The following is a 15,623-nucleotide window of genomic DNA, read 5'->3' on the forward strand; positions in this document are numbered from 1 at the left end:
ACTTTCCTGAGCCAGTCCCCTCACTCTCAAAAGATAGGAGATGATGCAATTAAGTGGAGACACAACAAATATAAAAGAAAGTGCGTATTAGTTGGAAGAATTATAAACTTCAAAGGGAATGCTTGTTTAAAAGGACAGTAACAGAGTGTGGGAAGACAGTTTAGCGCTTGCCTTAAAAGTATAAGGATCTGAATTCAATCCCCAGAGTCCAAATCATGATTCTGGGCACGGTGGCTCATGGTTATAATCTCAGCATTTGGAGTCCTGGAGCTCACTAGTCAGTCAATCTAGCTCTATGGGCAAGCTCTCTCCTAGGTGACCGACTGTCGTAAAAATTAAGGCAATGGCCTTTTTCTGAAGAACAATTCCTGAAGCTCTTCTCTGGCCTGGACACAGACACATGTGCATATGCCCTGCATACTAACGTGCATCTGCAAATGCACGTTTGTGAGGGGTGATACCTTTGATAAAGAACAGTGGTATGGCAGTATCTCTATCCAAAGGGATAGCATCTTGTATATTATATATACAATTTTGCTTCCCAAATTAAAATTCTTGTTCATTTGACTCATTTTCAATAAGTGCAGATATTAAGAGCTGATGTGAAATCTCAGGCCATGACAAATGATTGGAGGGGGTTAGTTCAAACACAGTGCAGCACACATGGCAGGAAGGTGACTATCATATACAGTGTCGCTATCATAAGTGAAGTGCGCATCACGCGAACCTTAGGATTTAGCCCAATCTGGATAATAGTTTCATTAGTGTGCTTATGCTAGCAGTTTGTGAAATTGGACTTTAAGCACTGCTATAATTAGGTATGTGGCGAGTCTTCGAACAGCTCCTGCGTAGAAGATTGGTCCATAACCTGTGGTTCTCGTGGGAGGTTGTGGAGCCTTTAAAAATCAGGTGCTGGTTCTCCAATAACAAATGGGCAGTTTCTAAAACATACATATGAGTAAAATCATACATCTGACTATATTGTATTTAGGAATATATATTGTCCATACACACACATACATGCACATAAAAATTAATGACAAAAGAGCCCATGAATTTGAAGAAGGGAAATGAAGGTGGTCTGAGAGTGTTTTGGAAGAAGGAAAGGGAAAGGGAAAATTATGACATTACATTGAAATCTCAAAAATAAGAGGAAAATATTTCTAAAGACCAGGTCTTACTAGGAGGTTTTGCTACTAGAAACATGCCTTTGAATGGAGTCTGAAATTAACTTTCCTTCCGCTTCTCTTTCTCACACCCAGCCACATGAAGAATGATATTTTCCTGACATAAGTTCTATGTAAGGTGTAATATACTCATGTAGGTTTAAGCAATGAAGATAATTGATCAGAGACTGAAACCTCCCACATTGCGAGTCAAACTGTGAGCCAACTTCTTCTGTTTAAATTGTTTATTCTCAGACTAATACATGAATGTGAATAAGAAATTTGTTTGCTAAGAAAATAGATAGGAACAGGACATTTTAATACTCACCAGGCTGAAAAATCGATATGCTTCCATCAATGTGACCAAATGCAACTTTTCCTTTCTTTTGGGTGTGCCACCTAAATATGCAAATGTCAGACGCAAAACTATGGGCTTCTTTGTGCACAGACACTCCACTATCTGGCCCTGAGATGGTCCAAATGAGCAGAGGACCCTTCTGGGAAACGAATGCCACAGCATCATGTGTGTTCCAGCACCAGCCGAGGCAGGCAGGTGTCTCTGGAAAAAATTAAACAAGAACACGAACACAGACAACAGAAGAATAGATGTAAGATTTGTACAACCCTTGTTGGCATTCTACATTCTACATTCTATATTTGACCCTAGTTGGCATTCTACATTCACAAAAATTGACATTTAAGAATTATTTTAAAAAACAACCAACTTCTTGAAGAGGATTATACTTATAAGATAATTTTAAGAACTATAGGTAATATATGTAAAGAATACCAACTCATTTAATCTACCATTTTTGATGTTTGAAATATGTAAGTTTACTCATTATGCTACGGTGTAGACCTGGTGATACCTTTAACATTTAGCAATGATGCAAATCTAATACTCATTATCTCACTACATAGATTCGTTTACTAGGGGAAAAAAAGAAAATTGAAATGAAAACCACTCAGGTCCAAAACAGCATGTGGAAGATCAAAATTTCACTGGACAGCAATTTTTCCTTTGCTGAAACTCAATTTCCAAACAAATGAAGTCTAAGATACCTTAGGAATTAATATTGATTCTAAAAATAACAGTATTTTAAAATGTATAAATACAGTATTAAATCTTTAAATTTCAAATTAGGAAGTTGTTGAGAAAGAAACTAGAGGAATTAGCAATAAGCCTTTGAAATTTTTCAAAGTAAAATTTAAATAGAATTTACCCAAACTGTTATCACAGTCATTCAATTTTTCTACAAAGGCCAGTGAAGAAGTCCTTTTAAATTGTACATCCAGGGACATGGGAAACAATGGCTGATGTACCCAGAAATACATCAGACACAAATAAAGTTTGATAGTTAATTCTTGACAAAGCTGGGAATAATTGTCTGTACTCCTGAAGTGCATTTAATTGTGTGTGTGTTTTCTTTTGAGGCAGGGTTTCTCTGTGTCGCCATGGCTGCCCTGGAACTCACTCTGAAGACCAGGCTGCCCTCAAAACGCACACTCCACTGCTTCTTGGCTAAAGGTTGTTTTGTTTTGTTTTGTTTTGTTTTGGTTTGGTTTGGTTTTTTTGCTTTTTTTTTCAGGTAGGGTCTCTCTATGTAGCTATGGCTGTCCTGAACTCATTATGTAGACCAGGCTGGCCTCAAATTCACAGAGATGCACCTGCCTCTCCCTCCCAAGGCTGGGATTAAAGGCGTTCACCATCACGCCTAGCCTAAATTTTCATTTCCACCCATTAGCTAGTACAGTGTCTGTGCTGTGACTTTAAGAGAGCAATGCATTGCACATCTTCAATTTCTTTATCACATAATGTAAACTTAACTTCAAGTAGAGTTTTTAAGTTATCTAAGGCTACCTACAAAAACCATAAAGTATCAGGTATATGCATTGTAATTTATATAAATAATACTTATAGGCCTTTTGACTAACAGATTATCAGAAAATATGGAGATATATGAAACCTTCTAGTGGAAGCCACAAATAGCTGTTTTTACATCACAATGCTCACTGCCAGAAGTAATGTGGATTTTATTTTCTCAGTGATATGCTAAAAATCCAAAGACCAATCAACTATATGAATAGTTCATTAAATGGCTTATGTTATAAATATCTTTCTCAAAGGCTGGGTGCAAACTTTACTCACTAATAACTGGTTAGGCTAAGCGATTACAAACAGATTACATGAATTAGTAAAATGTACTTTTTACAGTTGCAAAATACTCTAATTTGGGAATTAACTTAAAAACACCATTGAATAATAATATTAGTTCCTTTCACTAATCTTTTAAACTTTTTAAAGATCTAAATTGAAAAGGCATCATACTAAATGTGTTAAATATGTCTAAACATTAAAAAGGACATGACTGTCACAGAAAACATAGGTTGAATGTGCTTGAGTTACCAATATTGCAATTATATGTTAGAATATAGTAAAGACATTTTGAACAAAATTAAGCTACTTCAATAGTTGTGTCTCAGTTTTCTATCTCAAAACTATTTATGACTTTAAAAAAACTGAATATGGACATCATATTTAGAAATATATTACATAATTATAAACAATCACTGAACTATCATTGGTACTGAAAAATAAAGGGGATTATGATATTTATCATAAACAATTACTTAACTATATATTAATTATACATTTATTATATATATTAATTATATATTACGTATGTTACGGTTAAAATTAAAGAATTCTCAAAGTTGAGTAAAAGAAAGGTTGTGGCTAATAGTAATGGCATACCTTTAATCCCAGCACTTGGGAGGCAGAGGTAGGTGGATCTCTGTGAGTTCAAGGCCAGTCTGGTCTACAAAGCTAGTTCTAGGACATCCAGGGTAACACAGAGAAACATCAAACAAACAAACAAACAAACAAACAAAAAGCAAGTAATATTACCAAGTTCCTAGATACCTGTTCATTGAAATAGGTTTCCATCTTTACCAAATCACACATAAAGTCACAAAACATGCTCATCAGAGTATCATGTAGATGGATATTATCTGCATATTATTGTCCATATTTGTTAAATATTAGAACACATAAATGAACAGGCAAGGCCTGTTATTCACCTAATTATTTTTTCTATTTTTATTTATGTATTTATTATGGAAATTCTCATATTAGATTTTAATGTTAATCTAATTGTTTATGATTGGCTATATCTTTAGTTAATCACACCTTCGATGGAATTTTGAGAGATTTTGTTTCAGTTCTGTATCTTTGCTTGTAATTGCATGAAATGTATTTATTATACACGTTACTACTAGAAATTTTAAATATTGTTTTAAAACCTAAATTAATTAAACAAATTGTGATTGTTGAAATATAAAAATTTTACGTGATAAAATAAATTTTTGCGACAAATGTACCTTTGATGTTGTCGAGTTTAGCAATGACTTTTTGCTCAGCCACGTTCCAAATGATCACTAAGTTATCGGTACTGCTGCTTGCAAACAGGTCAGGGTTATGTGGACACCAGGAAATTGCCGTGATTGTTTTTTTATGTTCCGACATAATTGCATGAAGTTTGAATTCATTATAACGGTGATCCAGCTAAAACAAAGCATGCCCAACAGTTGAGTTCTTCTTTTTACGTAATATGCTCTCAGTTAGCAACCATTATATAAAGCAGAAGCTATGCACAGAAGTACTGGGTTACTGAGTAATAAATATGAATTCATGTTATGCCTTGGTTTTCATTCAACCAAATTCGGCAAGCTGAGAGGAGCCATTTGGAAACAAACCGAGGAAACAAAGAGTTCATATTATCCATCGGAAAATAAACGTTTAAACTTTAAACATGTATATTTTATTTTTATTGCATTTTTATCAATGTATTTTATGAAATATAAAACCTTTTTTGAACTTGGGAGGCAAAGGCAGGCAGATCTCCAAATTTGAGGCCAGTCTGGTCTGCAGAGCAAGTTTCAGTACAGACAGGGGTATAGTGAGAATTCCCATCTTCAAAACAAACAAATAAACACCAATAAAACAAAATATTTTTTATAACATTTGAACAAAAAATTAGTTTAAATAAGCAAACGGGTTTTTTTGTTTTGTTTTACAGAAAAAAAACATGAATGGGTTTTAAAGTATATTTTAAAATCAGTTTATGTAAAAAAAAACAGTTGACTGTTTATAACAACTTTTAACAAGTTTTCAATGATGTTCAAAAACAATTCTCCAAAATATTAAAAGTGTTTACTTTTGTTAACATTCATTTTTTTCTCCCATAATGCATATGGTTATTGTCTCTCACTAAGCTCTCTCACTTTCTACCTGTCTTTTTCTTGATGCATGACACGTGTGTGTGTGCGCGTGTGTGCATGTGCGTGTGTAATTTATTTACTTTAACCAGGATCATCTGTGTGAGTGCTGGATTAGGATCATCCATTGGAACCTGGTGGGATCAACAGTGGCTCCACGAGAGAATGTAATGACTGTCCCGTTCAATGAATGTATCAGTCAGGTCCCAGAGAAACTTAGGACAAATGGATAACACTTTGGTACTTATTAGCATACCAAAGTGTGGCTAACTCTGTGGTGCCTATTAGAGCTCTCTCAGCAAATACCTATTATAGTGTCCTGGCTCGCCCTCTACCCTAAACCTGCCTGTGCCAGGAGCCTCCCTTCCCTTTCCCCAGCTTCTCTTTCCTATATAAGTCTGCCATTTCAGCTAGGTGATCTCTTAGCCTCTAGTCTCTCTCTGTGTCTCTCTGTCCCTCTGTCCCTCTGTCCCTCTATCTCTCTGTCTCTCTGACTCTCCCTTTCTCCCCCTCTCCCTTTCCCTCTCCTCTATCTCCTCCCCTCCCTCTCTCTCTCCCTCTCTCATTCTTGCTCTCACTCTTGCTCTCTCACTCTCTGAAATAGTTCAGCTATTAATTTTTAAACTATTAACAGCATAACAGACCCATTATATATTTTGAGTGGTTTTATTGTATTTGAATGTGTAAGTGGGTAGCATGAATACATTAAAGATTCTATCTTTCACTACATGCTTAAAGTAAAATCCTACTTGACAGCACTAGCCTATGGTTCCCTACATGATCAAACCTCTTCTGTCTTGTCGCTCCTCTAGCTCGGCTTAATTCTCTCCCCACTGATTTTTCTCATTTTTATTTATTCACCACCCCAGTGTATGATTTGAAAAGCCACTCCTCCAAAACACATTTTCAGCTGAAGCTTCTTAAATTCACAATTCCCTCAAAACTTAGCCTGTAACATCCAATCTGTCCTGGTGTATATTTCCCAGTTCATGTAACACTCCCTGAATCCATTTGACTACTTAATCCCCTCTCGGGCTCTTGCTCTTTTACAGAGTACAAGGTCTTCAAGGAGGAACAGCCTCATTGGCTCCTGGTTGCATTTCTATCGTCAAGGTTCAGAAGACTCTCAAGAAGAAGCCCTGGTGTTACTGCTCAGCATTTCAATATCTTCTCCTTTCTGCTGCACTAATAAGGCCACAGTGAATATCTTGGCATATCAAATTTGAGTAATGACATAGACATTTCCTAAGACTTCTTGTCTGTATTTTTTTCTTTCTATAATTAGAGCTTTTCTTTGGATAATTTTTGATACATCTGACTAGTACTGCACGTGATAATCATTTTAAGTTGTCCTGCTTGCATATTTGTCTATTTTGTGTAGTTAATACATTTTAAATTTAAAACCCACTAACAATATAAACCGTCTGTAGGGCAGACTATAAATATATACAATGCATCTAACAACAAATGTGCTGGATATGTTAGGAATTTAGCATAAATATCTATACATATAAGCACTTATGAAGAAATAATGTCATACCCCACTGATCTTCACTGACTTTACTAGAACAATGTAGAATGCTAAGGTACGAACATGCCTTAGCATAACAGTGTTATGGGGCTGCACTGGTAGGGATTATAGATTGCTATCTTAATACTTTAGCCTAACATATTTTTCTTCGCTGTCATTGAACAGCTGTATTAAATTCTAATGCCAGGTAGAAAAATAAATCACTAAAATATATAATAGACTATTGCTATATCTTGAATATGATAGATTATTTCGCTTTAGCTACAAGGTCAGTGTGCACTGGCATGACGAACTATTCAATAAACAAGCTTTGAAAGGAATTTTATTTTTTTAAAGAAATTTTGTTTTTTGTACATGTACGTACATGTATATGAGTCTGTGTGCACGCATATGAATGCAGTGCTTATGGAGTCCAGAGAAGCACATCAGATCCCCTGTAGCTGGAATTATATAGCCCATTGTTAGTTTTGTTGTGGGCTCTGGAAAACAAACTTAGGCACTCTGCAAGAGCAGTAAGTGTTCCTAACCACAGCCACAGTTCTTCACTCCCTAATAATAATTTTAAACACTTTCTATTCATATACCATACTTTTAAAAGTAGTTTAGATAGAAGTTAAAATTACAAGTTTAATTAAGATCAATGTCATTGTTTCTAACTTATGACGCTAATGTACATACTCAAAGGGGAAATACAAATATCAACTAAGTAAGTTAATGCAAATATTAGTTTAAAAGTAACCATATGCACTATAATCAAAAATTGAAATAATCTGTGCTATTAGACCTGGTATATGTAGATGGCCAGAGTTGCGCAGTATGCAAACCGATCTCCGTTGGCAGCACATACATCTTTGTTCCATGGTTGACATCCAGCAGCCAGAAGTCCCACTTGCCTGACCTGGGACATGGTTGCCTTAAAATCAAATGTGAAGAAATGTCAAGTGTTTTCATTATTTGATAAACTTTATAATTGTATCTTCTTTAATAGATGCTTTTATGTACTGAAAATATATTTCTGGTAATACTAATCTCAACTTATTTTTTCAGATGTGTGTAGTTTAAAATACTAAATTGGCTAAATGCAGGCGATTTGAGTTAGAAGAGGAGATCATACAAGGATGAATGACATAAGACATGGACCAATGAAGGAATCTTTCAGGGCTGATGGGGAATAGGGGGTAAGTAAAAATGTATCTATTTTCATGGTTTTAGAACCACTGAAGATCATGCATGTGGCCAGGTAGACAGAGAATCCCAGAAAAACAGAAACACCCAGATTTTTCCTGTGATCTGTACCAATTTTTAAATATTGACAATTCAATCAAGGTAGCAAATTCAAATTTGAAAAACATTGTGCCAATGTTGGTACAACTGTGGCCTATTTCACTGAGCCTGCTGTTTTTATATTGATCTTTATCCTGGGGAGTGTGTGTGTGTGCATTTGAAGCATAAATGTCAGATAAAGACAGTTGTGAGGGAGAAAAAAAAAACCCTAGAAACTGAATTTGAACATCACTAGTAATGTGGCAGGAGGATAAATATTTAAGTAAACTATTTGTTTCTTTTCCATTGCTGTGATACAGTAACCCAAGAAAAGCAACTTAAGTAAGGAAGAGGTTATTTTAGCTTACAGCTCCAGGTTAGAGAACATTGTAGCTGGGGAGCCACAGAGGCAGGAACTTGAGGGAACCTGTCATATCACATCTGTAATGATGGACAGAGAGCAATGAGCATAAACATGCTAGTACTGTTCACTTTGGGTCTCTCTAGTTACAGAGCCCAGGTCCCACCCATAATTAAGATGGGTCTTCCAACATCAATTAATCAAGAAAATTTCTTACAGGCATGCCACAAGGCCCACCTACCAGTTGATTTTGGAGTCTGTCAAGTGGATAATGTCAACAACCCTCGGCCATGGAGAACTGAAACACAGCAAATGGTACCCAGGACTGAAACCAAGAATGTGAAATGAAAACCAGCTGTATTCCAGGTATGATTATGAACTAGAATCCAGCATGAACCTTGGGTGGCTGTTTCTTATAGCTACATCTTGATGTGTTAATATTATTTCCTCTGATGCACAAAACTTACTGTTTTAAAATGAACTCCTATATGTTCACCTTTTCCTTTGGATGTCTATGTTTCTTGTGTAACTCACAAGGCAGTGCCTTACTCAGCATAGTGAATTTTTTTCCTATGATTTTATTCTAAGGCTTTTAATTTTTCTATGTAGGACTTCCCTGTAATTCTACATGAATGTTAGGATTTTTTTCTTTTTTTATTTCTGCACAAAGCATCATTTAGATTTTGGTAGGGAATACACTGAATTTAAATCCTACACTGTCATTTTAACCACATGAGATGTGTTTCTATTTATGTCCTTGATTTCTTTAAACATTGTTTTGTTATCTTACTAGAAAAAGTATTTTACTTCTCTGGTTAAGCTATGTATCAGATATTTTATAATTTTGAAGCTATGATAATAGGAAAAGTTGCCCTGATTTGAACTTATATCATTTTTCATGCCTCAGCTTCTAGGGTAGGGGGTGAGGGACGGTCAGAGTAAGTCATTACACCTGTTTGTTGGAAGGTTTTCGATTACTGGTCCAACCTACTTACTAATTGTGAGGTTGTTCATACTTTGTGTTTCTTCAGGGTGTGATGTAGGTTGGTTTTGCATTTCTTTGAAATGATCAGTTCATCTAGTTCATTTATTTGGGTATTCCTATCTTTAGTCCTGTTCAGTTTTTGTTTGATTCTCTGGAATCTAGTCCTCTGGGGGGGGGGGTCTCCCTTCATCTTATCTGATTCATATATCTCTGGAAGATGTAAAGACCCTAACCACCTTTTCTAAACATGCAAAGACAAAACCTTTCTCCCAAAATAGCATATCCTTGAGCCAGGAACCAGAAAACCCTTTTTGCCCTCTCCCCCAGAGGAATAGTATAGTCACAAAACTCAAAGTCACACCCATTTTGAGAATTAAAACAATTCCAAATCAAAATGAAGTAAACTAAAATACTGTATGTGTGTAATCTTAGGCCTTGTCTATTTTGCCAAACAGGAATATAATCCAAGAGTCCTGTGGCACCCACATTAGACAGAATTTGAATATCCTGTGAGGCATACAAAGCAATCTTCATACCATCTTACTGTTTGGATCTCTGCCTAGAGCCACAGACATATTTTATTAATACCTGTATAATATCTATCTACCTGGAGCCACACATACAATATAATACATACCTGTATATAGCAGGCATTTATTATCAGTGCCTCTCTACTGGGACTCAGTGACTAATTTTCCCTATCCTAGTTCTGAACCTCGGGTGAAATTCCCCGCCTGATTCAGACAGAATCTGTACAGAAGTCTACTAAAAGCGAATAATCCCAATTTTAAATTCACAGTTCAATCCAAATCTGCCCTAAGAAGGCAGACAAGGCCATGATCATGGGCAGTGGAGGGAGGAACCTGGGTGGAAGAGGGGAAGGGGAGGGAAAGGGGGAAAGAATCAGGTATGGCCAGAGGGCGGTAGGGGACAGGAGAGAAGCCCAGAGAGCCAGAAGAATAAATGGAAATATGCAGCTGTTAGGGGTGGGGGTTGGGGGTGGGGGGAATTTGTAGAAAATCCTAGATACTTGGGATGGGGGAGGCTCACAGAACTAAATGTGGGTGACCTTAGTCTAAACAACCAAGTGTAGTGAGGATATGGAAACTGAAGAGACTGCCTCCACTAAGTTAGACAGGGTCCCCAGTGGAGGGATGGGGATACCAACCCACCTTCAAATTTTTCTACCCATGCAAGCATTTTTAACCTATCCTTTGCGTAGACAATATAATATTTAAAGTACAAGGAACCACCTGTAACTCCAGTTCTTGCAAGCATGGATGAAACATATTTTTACAAGAATGGTGCATAATTCAACATATAAAAATATCCCTTTGAACATTTAATTTCTTAAGTAGTTATCAGTCATGGTAAAACTTCTTGTGGACTATGTTCTTAAATTTTGAAGAATCTAGACGGTAAAATTACTAACCATTTTTTATAGCATTGGCTTTCTTGCTACCCACTTGTCTATTTTATTGAGATTATCATTTTATCATATTGTGTAGTGCCTCACAAATCTGCCTCAGCAAATCTGATTTAGGAAGATATGCACAACTCCCTACCCTGGAATTTGAAGAAGCAGGCAGAAAATTGCTTCTGTGCTAAGCATTCGACCTTACTGAAATTAATTTATGTTTAACACCCAATCATTCTTCATGGAAGCCACAAGCCTTTAGTTTGCCAAATGTTCTGTTTTCCAAAATAATTATGCCATAACAGATTATGCTAGTCTAACTGTCTAGGTAGAGGGACAGATTCCTAATGCTTTTCATAACTTGCTATTACCTTTAGAGGTGTTTAGCACAAAATAATATTCCTTTATTTGAATGTAGCATAGTTTATTCACCACTCATCTATGGAAGGAACCATTTGTTGTTATATCCTCATTTGTTTTTATTTTCAAAAATTAAATAATGTTAAAATTTCTTTCTTGTATGTAAAATTCAGTATGCCTTCTGTCTTAAATTATTTTTGCAAATCTCAGAAACAGTAGATTACATTCCTTTATCTGTTAGTTTTTATTTATTTATTTATATTTTGGTTTTCTGAGGCAGGGTCTTGTTACATTGTCCAGAAGGCCCTATAGCTTCACTCCGTAATACTTGCTGGTCTCAAATTGCAGCGATTCTCCTGCCTCTGTCTCAAGAAGAGTGGGATGATAAGTGTGTACACTATCCTTAACTCCCTTTAAATTTTGGGACTGGATAATCTTTATACACCAGTTATTAAAATAATAAATAGGAAAAATGAAGATAACATTTACTTTTTAAAAATTTATAATTTTGAGTGATTTAAAAAAAAAACATGTACCAGTAAACAAATCAATACCACTGCATTAAAAAAAAAATCTACATTGGGTATTCAATAATCCTAGTATTTGGAACTTTAAGACTTTTTTTTTTTTAAAGCAGGATCATAAAATGGATGTATGACTATATAGGTTTTATTAGGGTAAATCTGTTACTAAGGAGACAAAATGAAATCCCTAAAAGCCTTTATTCTTTTGTTACCAGCATGAATAATGATTCTACATCATTAAAATAAAAAATATCCAACCCAAGGAACACTTTAATGCTCTTTTTATGATTTTAAGTGTAAACTGTAAACTGTCACTCTGTAAGACAAGCTTTTCACTGAGAAAGTAGCATGTTTCAGATGGAAGAAGAGGTACTCATTAACCTTACATCCTCCTGTTGCATGTGCTGTCTAAGCATGGTGTACTTGAGAAAAACAACCCTTTTGGTCTAGAAATAACACATGCACTTTACTGGTGCAATGCTAAGCATCGGAGGTCACTGAGTAATGCTGACTTGTGGTGGGGTCAGGAAGAAAGCCTTTGTATTGTTACAGCTACATGAAACTGACAGTGTTAGTGGTTGACAACAGGGATATTATTTTTATTTTGTTAACTAGCATTCTAAGTTTGTTCTCGACTCCATATACAAAACATGCGCATGCGCATACAGACACACCCAGAGAAAAAGGAAAAGTTACTCGTTAGTCAAGGGGATGAAATGGAACAGAAAACAAGCCATGAACATATTTTACATATTAGATTTTTAGAGCTCATAATGTTTACTTTTGAATGTATAGGCTGGTTATGAAATGAGTATAGTTAAAACTTAAGTATATGGAACAACACTATGAACTAACCAGTACCCCTGAGCTCTTGACTCTAGCTGCATATGTATCAAAAGATGGCCTAGTCGGCCATCACTGGAAAGAGAGACCCATTGGACACGCAGACTTTGTGTGCCCCGGTACAGGGGAACGCCAGGGCCAAAGGTGGGGAGTGGGTGGGTAGGGGAGTGGGGGTGGGTGGGTAAGGGGGACTTTTGGTATAGCATTGGAAATGTAAATGAGCTAAATACCTAATAAAAAAAATGAAAAAAAAAATGAAAAAAAAAAGAAAAAAAAATAAATAAAAAAAAAAAACAAAAAAAAAACTTAAGTATAGATTAATAAAATTATAACATCAAAAATAAATTATAATAGTAAAATAAAGTTTATATGTGTGTATTTATACATTTATGTCATAAGTCGTACAAGTGTCAACTTGTTGCTCTCAATATTAAATTCATACTTCTATGCCAATTTTCAAACTCTACATTTTGAGTTTGTAATTTTTCAATCAAAAATTCATTTTTTAAAAAAATTAACATTTAAAGTGGAAGTCATATAGGATATAGATACATAGATACAACCTGGAAAATAAGCTGGATGCTTAGAAGTGATAAAAGCCTATATTCTTGCTGGTTTTCCTCGTTGACTGTGAGCTTTCATCTCCTCTGTGCCTGTACACAAATAAATGAGACCTGAGCCAGAAGGAGGCATATTCACAAAGATGATATGGCCAGCTTAAGGGATAAACTATTTTTGTGATTTAAAATACTTCTTCCTTTGGCTTAGTTGCAAAGGCCTATAGTAATATTAGTGACTGAAAGGGAAAGAATTTGAACCCTCCCAATTTCTATGTGATGCTCCAAAGGCACTTTAAAGAACACATTTTAGTAAAAAGCATTTTTATTGAAATTAGTCCTATTGACCGCAAATCATACTATCATCTTCTGGGCTGGATTCAAAGAGAATATTTTTTGAAACATGAAGATGAATGTGTTATTTATTATATTTCAGGTAGCTCACACATGCAAGGGGGCTTTGGCATTGTAGTGCAGTGCTTGTGCAGTGGGTAAAGTTTGGAATCTTGCAACTAAAAGTCGTAGGCTGAAATTTTCCCATCATTTTTAACTGCATTTTTTTTTACCATGACTGAAGTTCAGAATTCATGATGGCGAGTTTTTGACTAAGTCACAGCAACTTTTCGTTTCCGAAGTATGCTTTTTTGGAGCATTTTTTTATTAGATATTTTCTTCATTTACATTTCAAATGTTATCCTCAAAGCCCCCATACCCTCCCCCGACCTTGCTCCCCAATGCACGCACTCCTGCTTCCTGGCCCTGGCGTTCCCTTGTATTGGGGCATATGATCTTGAAGTATGCTTTATAATTTACTTTATGAGTGATTTTCCTCAGAGGCAGATGGCTACTGGATCCAGAGAAGTTTATCGTCTTGTTCAACAACAAAGAAAAAAAAAAAAAAAGACTATCTGGGGGAAAAAAAAGTCCCCAGAGGTTATACACTGCTGAACATTTATTAAAAAGAAAAAAAAAAAGTAAAATAATAAGAAAATATTTGTGATTGGTTTGATTAGAACAGAATGCCAAGAAGTAAAGACAAGGGTAAAATTTCTGTATATTTACAGTAATGTGTGTCCATGAACGGCAACTAGGAGAACCATGCTTAAACCTCACAAAGATACTCTGGCTCTTTCGTTCACAAATTAATGGAAAGAAAGTCCTCAGTCATCTTCTAAATATCAACAAATTCTCCATTGAAAAGTAAAATTGAAACTAATTTCTTTTAAGCTAAATCCACTTTAATACGGTACATTTTAAAATATGATTTTATTTTTTAGTATTACAATGCTAACCTATACTTTTTCAAAATTATGGACCAAGTTGCCACGGTAACAGTTTTACTCCCTTTGAAACATAACTATAAGCATTTTAAGCTTCTTAAAATTTATCAGATACAATAGTGTGCTCAAGATCTCTGTTTTTCCTCTAATAATAGTATCATAATGCTAAGTATTAACATGAAACTGCCTTCTATTAAATTAAATATTTTTATTTATGGGGAAATGTTTGTAATCACTGCTATTTTTATACATGAGTCACGTACAAAAATGGCATTTTATAGTTCAATCTTAAAGACATTCTTTAAATATTATTGTGAGTTATCTAGACAGGTATGATGGCTCAGGCCTATGATCTCAGCTATTCAGAATACTGTGGCAGAAGTGCCACAGGTTCAAGACCAGCCTAGGCAGTTTAATGAGATCCTGTTTCAAAATACAAAATGTAAAGAGGGCTGAGCGTACAGATGAAGGGTAGAACTCATCTAGCGTGCAGGAGGCCTTAGGGTTCACTCACAACTGAAAAAGGAAATTATCTATTGGATAGACAATTGGAATGGGAGGGGAGCTCTTGGTCAATGTATAATTACAGATATCCCTAAAAATTATATTCTTTTAAAATGCCTCTCATATCCTCATAATTTTGTATTACAGAAATGTCTGCAATGTAAGAGATAGATCAGAGCTTTACCAGAAGAAAAGCAGGTAAAGAAAAAAGCAATCCTGACAGAAAATTATAATTGCAAGATAAAAATATCTTACTCTTTGGAGTCCTTCATACCAATCATCTTGCTCAAACCAATGGGAAACGTAAGTCATCCAAGCCATATTTGCACTTTAATCAAGTCAGCTGGAGAACAGTCAGCGCCTAAAGTGACAATAACCGTGTTTCAAGCAAACAGGTTTCACCAGGACCTCCTGTGAATTCATGTTCAGTACAAGAAGCTAATACTAGACACACATTTCAAGTTTTTTTTTAAAGTCTGTTCAGTTTTGTGTGATTTTTTATTAAAATTCTTTTAAACAATGCATTTTGACCCATATTATCCCCCTCAACTGCT

General features: G+C 35.4%; 1 protein-coding gene across 23 annotated transcripts in view; it reads right to left on the bottom strand.

Annotated features, from left to right (window-relative positions):
* Wdr17 (WD repeat domain 17) overlaps positions 1-15,623 on the bottom strand; it is a 97,699-nt gene that overhangs the window by 59,229 nt on the left and 22,847 nt on the right. For 10 of the 23 annotated variants that reach the window (XR_001778439.2, NM_001372372.1, NM_001372370.1 and 7 more), the window contains exons 2-5: positions 15,325-15,430; positions 7,760-7,888; positions 4,548-4,731; positions 1,495-1,725 (exon numbers count right to left, since the gene is read on the bottom strand). Coding sequence is in view for 19 of the 23 variants with exons in the window: in NM_001372372.1 (NP_001359301.1) it covers positions 1,495-1,725; positions 4,548-4,731; positions 7,760-7,888; positions 15,325-15,390 (610 nt within the window). In the remaining 4 variants the exon portion in view is untranslated. Of the gene's footprint in view, positions 1-1,494; positions 1,726-4,547; positions 4,732-7,759; positions 7,889-8,840; positions 9,101-15,324; positions 15,431-15,623 lie in introns of those variants that run through there. The other 13 variants (NM_001372373.1, NM_001172152.2, XM_030243542.1 and 10 more) reach the window with 6 other exon arrangements.

Source organism: Mus musculus, chromosome 8, assembly GCF_000001635.26.
Source record: "Mus musculus strain C57BL/6J chromosome 8, GRCm38.p6 C57BL/6J".
In the NCBI taxonomy this organism is placed as follows: Eukaryota; Metazoa; Chordata; class Mammalia; order Rodentia; family Muridae; genus Mus; species Mus musculus.